Source organism: Gavialis gangeticus, unplaced genomic scaffold (genome assembly GCF_001723915.1).
Source record: "Gavialis gangeticus isolate Ggan-Ray unplaced genomic scaffold, GavGan_comp1, whole genome shotgun sequence".
Classification (NCBI taxonomy): Eukaryota; Metazoa; Chordata; order Crocodylia; family Gavialidae; genus Gavialis; species Gavialis gangeticus.
In genome coordinates this window covers 63085999-63095189 of record NW_017729022.1, presented here as the reverse complement: position 1 = coordinate 63095189, position 9191 = coordinate 63085999, and the positions used below count along the sequence as shown (strand labels likewise).

At 49.5% G+C, this 9191-nt stretch overlaps 1 protein-coding gene across 2 annotated transcripts in view; it reads right to left on the bottom strand.

The window, feature by feature from the left end:
* Nucleotides 1-1721: 1721 nt before the first annotated feature.
* Nucleotides 1722-9191, bottom strand: part of PLA2G6 (phospholipase A2 group VI) — a 43908-nt gene continuing 36438 nt past the window's right edge. For both annotated transcript variants that reach the window (XM_019515212.1, XM_019515211.1), the window contains exons 11-17: nt 7639-7802; nt 7064-7214; nt 6731-6867; nt 5817-5971; nt 5063-5230; nt 3353-3426; nt 1722-3111 (exon numbers count right to left, since the gene is read on the bottom strand). In XM_019515212.1, coding sequence (XP_019370757.1) covers nt 2967-3111; nt 3353-3426; nt 5063-5230; nt 5817-5971; nt 6731-6867; nt 7064-7214; nt 7639-7802 — 994 coding nt within the window. In that variant the 3' untranslated portion in view covers nt 1722-2966. The remainder of the gene's footprint in view (nt 3112-3352; nt 3427-5062; nt 5231-5816; nt 5972-6730; nt 6868-7063; nt 7215-7638; nt 7803-9191) is intronic.

The window sequence follows — 9191 nt, the reverse complement described above, 5'->3', positions numbered from 1 at the left end:
CTGGATGGTAGGAAGAACTTTCTAGCTCAGCAGGTAGTGCAACAGTCCAGCAGGTTACCTAGAGAGGCGGTGGGGTCTCCATCACTGGAAGTCTTTAAGAACAAGTTAAACACAGACTTGAACGAGATGATTTAGGGATGATCCTGCCTTGAGCTAGGGGTTGGATTAGATCAGGGATGTCCAACCTTTTTGAATGTGGGGCCAGATCATGAACTTTTTACCACCCAGTGGGCCACTCAGCCATATTCAAAGACCTCACAGGAAGCAGTAGTGCATCAGGAAGTGATGTCATGTGACCTTTGACACCAATGAAGTTGCAGGAAGCGACAACGAAATGGGTCTGGAAGCGTGGTTTAAAACCCAAAATAAAAACAATATAAAAGCAACACTGAAATAGTACCAAACACTTGACTAAAATAAACACTTTTGCTTCTACTCACTTCTCAGTGAACGAAAGCAGCAGAACGCAGGCTTGCCGCACCAGGTAGAGGAAGCCGTGGAGGAGCAGTTGGCTGTTGGAGGAGGAGAAGCAACGCCTCAGGACACTGCCCGGCTCCATTGGAGACGAGGAGCCCAGTCTTCACACACGGCCACGTGCACACAGCCCGTCTCCCTCCTCGCCCCCGGCTCCCATGGAGGAGGGGGAAGGCCTGAGTGTGACTTTGTGCTTCCTCCTCACGAGCACATGCATGAGTGTGGCACCCCCACATGGGCTCCTCAGCATCCTGCCTGAGGACATAGCCCCGTTAACAGCCAGGCAGCCACATTTCATGCTCGCGCACCCATCCCCACACCGGACCACGCTGCCCCTTCCCCGCCGACGCGGTGCAGCCCACCCCCGACGCAGGGCTTAAAGGATCCGCATGATGGGCTCAGAGGGGGCAAGGGGGCACCTCAGCCCGGGCCCTGGGACCTGCCTGGAGCAAGCTCACCCACCCTGGCCTCCATGGCTGCGGTCAGGGGAGCTGAGAGAGGGGCCCTGCTCCCCCCGGGGAGAGAGGCAGCAGTCACCAGGCAGCCAACTGCTTTGTAGTCTGTGTTTGCCAGACACCTGCTGATGGGCTGGGGGAGGGACAAGGGGTGGGAACAAAAGCAAACAGTGTTTACTTTCATTTCCCGTTGCAGCACCTCGGGCCTCAGAAAATGGCTTGGCGGGCCGCATGGTGACCTGTGGGCCCTATGTTGGACAAGCCAGGATTAGATGACCTTCTGAGGTCCCTTGCAGCCCTGCTTTTTCTGCTATATTCTCTCCAACAGCTGGGTTTTCCTCCATCATCTCCAAGGTACTAAAACAGATCTCAGGGTCAACCATGACCTAAAGAGAGGGGAGTTTCTCTTCTCATAACTATCTTTCAGGTGAAGTATGAAACTAAAGCATGAACCAGTCCAGTTCATTTAGATTCCAAAACATTTTGGCAAAACCCTCCATGTACCTGACCCACTTCCAACTAGGTCATTATGCAGCACATGCCCAAAAGTTGGATAATATTGTTCAGCAATGCCTGGCAAAGTCATAATCATTGCCTTCTACCCCAGAGATGGCTGCACATCAACAGTGAGTGACAGGTTGTCCTGGTACCTATAAAGACATATTCTACTTCACATTTATGCTGGTGTAAATTGGAAAACAGAGGAGTGATGCTCAATTTCAGTGAGATCTGGCCCAAAGCCCTTCAGCATCTTGTGAGAGAGAAGACATCCGAAAAAACACAAAAAACTTATATGAGGATCACACCTCCCTTTATTTCACAATGTGTCAGTTTTACATAGATGCCTGTGCTTGCACCAACATTATAACCTGCTGGTTAGTTGTACAAGGCAATAAGTGTGAGACACTTGCATTCCAGAAAGAAAAAAAGTCACAGCTCACAGTTTATCAGGTCATCTCCTACCTGTTCTTACACGTGAATAAATTAAGTGCTAGCACAAGCTAAAATACAGGCAGATACAGTCATTGCCCTTTAAAAGCAGCCTTGAATTTTCCAACACGGAAAAGCAGCAGCAGCACTGGAATGGAGGAGGAGCCATCTTTTCCCAGGGACTGGACTCCTCAGTATGAAATGATCACTGGGAACAAGGGCATTTTAAATCAGTAAGTCAAAGTAATTAGCCAGTAAATGGTCCCCTTATTCAACCTTTGTTCCATAGCTGAAACAAATGTCTTGTTTCTTTTCAAGTAACCCTGGAAGAAGGAAAGGGACTTTCCATATCTCGGCCTGAAAGCAAAGACCACCATGGCTAGCCCATTGGCAGGAAAACACAAATTTGGAAAGCCCCGAAGTCTCACCCCTTCCTGCCTCCCAGGGTGATTCACACCACCTGAGCAGCAAAAAGCTAATCTTCCCTGCCCTACTCAGACAGGGCAAGGCAAACCAGCTACACCACATCAAGCGATGCCCCCTTCCTGAAAGCTGATGACCAATTAGAAAAGAAGAGAAGAGTCACAATACTCTGAGTCCAAGTCTATTGCAACGTCTTTGCCCCCTCCTTCATGTGGACCATGGGGATAGCAACTCTTCTTCCCTCAACAAGACACACTCAGGCGCACACAGACTAGAGTGGAATCCTTGCAGGTCTGTCTTTGCCCTGGTCATCACATATTATCTAGAAGGTGCCCAAGTAAGGGTGTTTTGAGGCACTGCAGGTAAGGGAGTTCTCAGTGCTACAGTATAAGTCTGCTCAGGCTTGGGGGAGATAGGAAGCAGAGCAAGGACAGCAAGGTCTGTCCTTGCTCTCTGAGACATCAGGGTCAGAGGATCCAGGGAATTCTCGAACCAGGAAGATGCTGGCGAGATACCAGAAACTGAAGGGAACCGTGCCTAGCATGGATCATTCTGATCCCTGAATTCTCAGAGATGTCTCAGGCTGAGGGCCAAGGCCAAACTCCAATCCACCCTTTTGACAGTGTTGGTTGTTTCATAGCCACTTCTGTGGTCACTGTTGCTGGGATTGGGCACTCTCCAGAGTCATCGGCTGAGAAGATGCTGGATCAGCTGCTGGAACTGCTCCCACTGCTGATAGATGTACAGCTGGGTGTCCCAGAGTGCATTCACTAGGATGGCATCATTCACCTCATCCAGCATCACATCTGACTGCAGCTGCGGGTTGAACCTGTGGACACCAAGATGTTACCAGCAGGTAGGGACAGCAGCAGGGGCACAGTGTGGGGACAGGCAAGGACGGGGACACAGATGCAGTGCCGCATGACAGAAAGCATGGGGAGAATGAGGCATGCCACATTAGGGCCTTGAGGGAGGACAGAGGACCAAACAGATGGTGCTGTGTAAAAAGCAGGGGGAGGAGGAGGAGGAGGAGGATTTGAGGGGGGCAATGAGCCAAGGAAAGCTCTTACCGGAAATAATGGACGTCAGTCATCTCACACCAGGCCCTGGCCCGATCCACGGCCGGCCCATCTGCGTCAGTACACTGTCAGGGAAACAAGCCAGCTGTTAGGTCATGAAAGGCAATCTGCCCATCCACCGATACAGTCAGGCTCCCTTTGTTCCAAGTCCAACCATAGAAGGCCTCAGGGACAGAAAAACCACCACAAACCCATATTAGAAACCTATCAAAATGGCTTAAAAGGGCTTCTCTGCAAGCCATGTCACAGCTCCCCCCGTGGCAGAGCCCAAGCTTCTAATCCACCATGGGGTGGCAGGCATGAGGACCTGTATAGTAGCTCTGGAAGGGTCCTCAGGAGGCCATCTAATCCATACCCGTGCTCACACCAGGATCATTTCTACTCATGTTTGTCCATACAGACAGCCATGCTCGACTAACCCATTCCTAAAAATACTGTAAAGAACCCTGTTGCACAACTACAAGGCACATTGATTCAAAACACCAAGAACACCCTAACCTGCCATGGATAAAGCAGGAATATGAGGGCAAATCAGATGTCCCACTGCTGCAAGCATTGTTAAAATATATCCAAGAGATTCAAAGAAGAGGATTATGGCTCCTCTACCCCACTACAGAAGAAGGTAAAACTTTCTGCAGTGCATGTCAATTTGGGGTCAGAGATAAGGTTATTGGTGGAGTTTTAACTCTGAACTTTCTACCTTTATTTTGTTCACAAAACACGTTCTAATGAGCTGCTTTTTGTTAAATAAGCAAGAGAGCGAGTGAGCAAGAGAGCATCCACATATCTGTTACGGATATCCATTCTTAGTGAGCTTTTTGGTTAGAAATATCCTTAGATGTTAATGCTGATGCCATTGTCATAATTCAATACGTGACACTTTTTCAGAAAGCAAACTAACTTCAGTTTCTCCAGGCTTGATGTGTTCAAACCAGACTCCAATTCTAAAGTGAGAATTTTGCACCTACTACAAACTGAGCTCACAATTTTATCAATGCAAAAGTTGAGCTTTGCTTTGAAACTTACAACCAATTACTCAGATATGCCTATCTGATAAAGCACAGTTTTTCCACACTCATGAATAATCCACACTCACGCACAATCTTTTCCACACTCACGCACAATCTCTGCCATGACACAGCACACATAAAAATCCTAGGTAGAAAGTACCTTGATAAGAATGTGCTGAGAGAGGCCAAAGATTCCTAGCTGTAGCTTTGCAGAGGCAGATCATAATACAACCATCTAAAAAATGTGCATGTCCAATTCAAGAGGAATTCTTTAGGATGGATCACCTCAACCTTTTCCCCACCACTAACATCTTTTTATTCCTATGTTACTAACTCAACCCATTTTCTAGAGCATGGGAAAACCCCTTTTTTGTACTCAACTGCTATGGACTTTTTAAAGTTTAAGGGGGGGGGGGGGCTGAAACAGGGGATGGTGGCATCCAAGATGGGAAATGATTGAAAACACCTTGATAGGGAAAAGGATCATCCTTATTCAGTTGGTATGTTGGACAGGGACTCATCCAGGGAGTGCTCTCTCATGCAAACCTCATATCCTTGCTTGAATTTAAACTGACAATTTTAACTTTTAAAATAGTGAGGCTTAACAAGAGATGCTGCCTCAGGTGCATCTGTTATACAGAGAACATCACTGCCTCGTTTCTTCCTACCTACCCCATCCCCCGATACTTACACAGTCCACCACCATCTTGCCCAGCTCTCGGGCCCCAAAGACAGTCTTGGCTAGCTCCCAGGGGTTGGAGGGGCGGAAGACATCTACCGAGCTCACTGGGACCTGTGGAGGCTTCCCCGTCCCAAGAGAAACAACCACTCCCAGTTTCTTCACCTTCTGGCTCTGCCCCTATAGAAGATGGAGAAACAGAGTTTCATTACACAGCTCAAGGGCTCGAAGAGAAGAGAAGGCCCTACCCTGCTTCCACCACAACTCTTCTCCTCCTCTACCAAAGCATCTTATACTCCATCACATCCCCATTTCAGTTCTAAACTGCCCTGGCAGCAAGTGCCTGTTGGATGTCTCATGGCCACCACCGTCCAGTAAACTCTGAAGCTGTATTCCCAGAACACAGCTGCTTGCGCACCACACAAAGTGTGGGGACAAATTAACACTAATTGACCCTGCTATCTCCTCAGAGAGCAAACAGCCAGAGCCCAAGAAGCAGAAGTCTGGTTTTGCCTCAAGACTTCAGCCTCCAACCACAGCTGTGTTGGAACACCCTGGTAGGGAAGTGCTGGGAAGGGACAGCTTACATAACTGACTGTGCTGTGGATAAGACACAGGACTCTGGTGTCAGGGAGCTGCCAGTGACAGCACCTTTCACCCACATGGAGTCATTTATGACCCCCACCCTGCTGTAGCATCATGCTGGAGAGGGCTCAAGGTAGAGATGCAAGCTCAGGCCTCCAACCGCTCTCTAATTTGCTCCCACCTTTTGGATTAATGACTTATTGTACTCGTGGATCTCGGTCAAGGCATCCAGGGTGGGATTGTTGGCTAGCAGGCCACCATCTAGAAAACGCCCAATGGGTCGGAAGTATGTTGGAGCAGCACCACTGCAGCGGGCAGCCCGCCACACCAGCTGGTCTGTGAAAACAGGAGAGAGCAAGCTGAACTGAGATGCAGGCTTCCTGCATACACAGGGGTACAAAACACTAAAATGGGAGCAGGGAGGTTTGGGACTCCTAGAACCACTCCACTAGTTAGCTCCACCCCCCTCCCTCACCACATCGTGGTCCTTACCAAGGTTTACTGAAGAATCTATTTTTTGTTTAAAAAAAAGGTATTGCCCCCCCCCCGCATTCAACCTCCTTGAAAGCTACTTAGCCAAATTCATCCCCGTTTTAATTCTTTTGCTGTCAGTGGAGTTACTCTAGGGATGAACCTAGAGTATGGCACAGATTCATTCATTAGACAGAAAGGATGGAGATGACCTCCACTAGAACCTATCCACATGGCTAGATGAGAATGTACTTTCCAACTGTCTAGTGGCTCTTCTGCACTACTCTTTGCCTGATGTTGCAAAGAAAGCAACAGAATTTGGGCATCCCCATTTCCTCTGCAAAGCAGCAGAGCACATCCCCAGTTGACTGAGGTACCCTGCTATGGTTTATTAAGGCAGGAGATCAGGAACAGTCACAGAAGGATGGGAGAGAAAGAGCAAGCTGAATGAGAAACTTTTTCTCAGACCAAGCTCTGGAGTGCTAATGGGAAATAACCCACTGTCAGGAGGTATTGTTTTGCACAGAAATAGGGAAGGAGGCAAAAGACTTCTGTTCTTTGAGGCAGAGCCCTCTATTCTGCCAGTCACCTGGACCAATGAAGTCTGGTGCTGACACTGTTTACCTTCTGGCTTGGTCAGTGGTTTGAAGGAAGCTGTTGTCTTGTAACTGGGCCCAGTTCTAGTCTCTGGGGCCTGGTAGTTCCGGAAGAGGTGGAGCTCAGCTGGCTGCCGGTCACATAGGGTCCCCGTTACCATGACCCTGTCAAAGGTGAAGGGAGGAACCAAGGTGAGTGCTGAAACCAATGCAATTATATGCTGCCAACCTGTGCATCCTTCTCCAAGTCAGGCCCATGACAAGGTTTAACACTTCACCACAGAGGCTGCCAATGGGAGCAGAGCAAGGTCAAGCAGCCCCCATAAAAATCCCAACCAGCACAGCCCCAGGTAGAACTCACTTGGGTTTCTGGACTTCTGTCATCTTGGTGTGCTCTCCAAACTCCCTCTTCAGGAACTCATTCAGGGGCTCTGACTCGTAAGGCCGTGACCCTCGGAACACTTCATCCTTCATGCGGAAGTACAGGCACCGCAGGTAATCCATGGACTTCCCTGGAACACAGCACAGCACCACCAGTCACCACAAGAGTGCCAGGCAGGAGAACTGTAGATCTGGCCACACTCAGGGGATCAGAGTGCAGATGAGCCAAGCCAGCAACAGAGGTGGAAGAACCCCTCCCAGCAGCCTCTGAAGCCAGGCTTGGAGTTACTGGGAAGCCTTGAAGGGAGGGGATCTGTTCAGCACCAACTCCAAAGGCAAGAAGAAAGTGCTGATGGACTAAATTCTAGTACTTGACCGGTGAGACCTGCTGACTGCTTGCCAAATGACTTCCCACACCTCTTCCTAGGAGGCAAACCCCTCTCAGCTGGAAGCAATAAGCCACAGCCAATGGCTCCCATTCATTTTGCTAGCTCTTCCATTTCTCCACGTGCCAAAGCAGGGTGCTTCTGCCCCACCAACCAAACCACCACTCACCATGTACGACAGCCAGTGCAAGGATCCCTCCCGTGCTTGTCCCTGCAATCCAGTCAAAGAGGTCCCTGATGGGACGGCCTGTAGCCTTCTCAATAGCAATGAGAAGCTGGATAAGCACCAGGCCCCGGATGCCCCCTCCATCCAGACACAGGACGCGGTCGAGACTAGAAGGGAGCAAGGAGACAGGAGCAGGGTTACACACCAGAAGATGCTGTATACCAGATGGCAATACTGCTCTCTACTAGCCTGCCGTCAAGCCCCTAACCAAATACCCAACCTCTCCTTAGCCGACGGAGATTTCCTGCAACCCTCCACACGTGTCCCAGCTCTCATTCCACTTGCTAAATCCTCCTGTGTCCTAGAATCACCCATCTGGTCTCTCAAACACCTTCAGTTTCTTTACCATTACTGCCTCTGCCATGATCAAGTCCCACACACATCCCGAGCAGTTTTCTGAGCATCCCACCTGGAAATTAGAGGACACTGCAGGGGCTAAGCAGGATGTAGTATATTAAGTCAGAAGTCACCAGCTTCCTCCAGACAAAAGACTGCATTGCAGAGAGCCATCTTCCCTCCACAGCCACAGCCACACATTCCCCCCGCCATGGGAATATGCTGTTGCCACATTAAGTCTGTTATCTATTTGAATACTGAACATTTTAGGAGCAACATCCAGCTAGTGTATTTGAGATTATGGGATAGACATCTCCCAGACTTTTGCAGGCACCAAATTCACAACTTCCCACCCCTTGCCAGATGCCAAAACATTTGCCTCTCCCTGTGACATATCTTCAACAATGCAGTCACATAATGAAACAAGTGATGACTGCAATGGACGGATCTTCACCTGGTACGAACAGAAGTAGCTCCACCTATTGTCAACAGTCAGCAACAGAGTACCTGGCAGCACTGGCAGCGACAACCATGCATTCTTGTGGGGTACCATGGATCAGACTTGGATGGAGCTGCACTGACATACATTTACTGTGTTGTCATTTAATGTACTAATCCCTCTCCCCTCCACCCCACATTGCCAGCAGCCCCTTCCCGCTTCTTCCCCACAACAATTTCTAATCTGCAGTCCCAGAGCATTACAGAAATGCGAGGCCCTGCTGCAGAGTTTAAGACCTACATACCACAGTACTCAGAGCCTTTTTTATGCTCCCCGCACAACACAGAACCTTGAGAAGGCAGAGAACCACAGCTCCCCATGGCTGGCAGGCAGGTACCCCTTCCTCCCCTGTGCCACTAAGATAGCAGGGGATGCAGTATAACCTCCCACCATGCTAGAAATCGGGGTCCTCATGCTGGGTGGAGCTCTGCTACAAGAAGTCCTCCTGCTGGGAGCCATTTCTTTGGAGGAGGGCTGCAATTCACTACTCCCAGCCTCCCTGAAGCATGCTTTAGCATGGTTAATGAGGCAGGCTAGTTCTCACTACGGATGCAAACCCTCGTATAGGAAGGATGCGGGAGTGATGCGCACAGCAAGGAGTTACCTAGCTCTGTACCCCAAACTATACTCCCTTCCAACCCCCTGCAAATCACCACCAGTT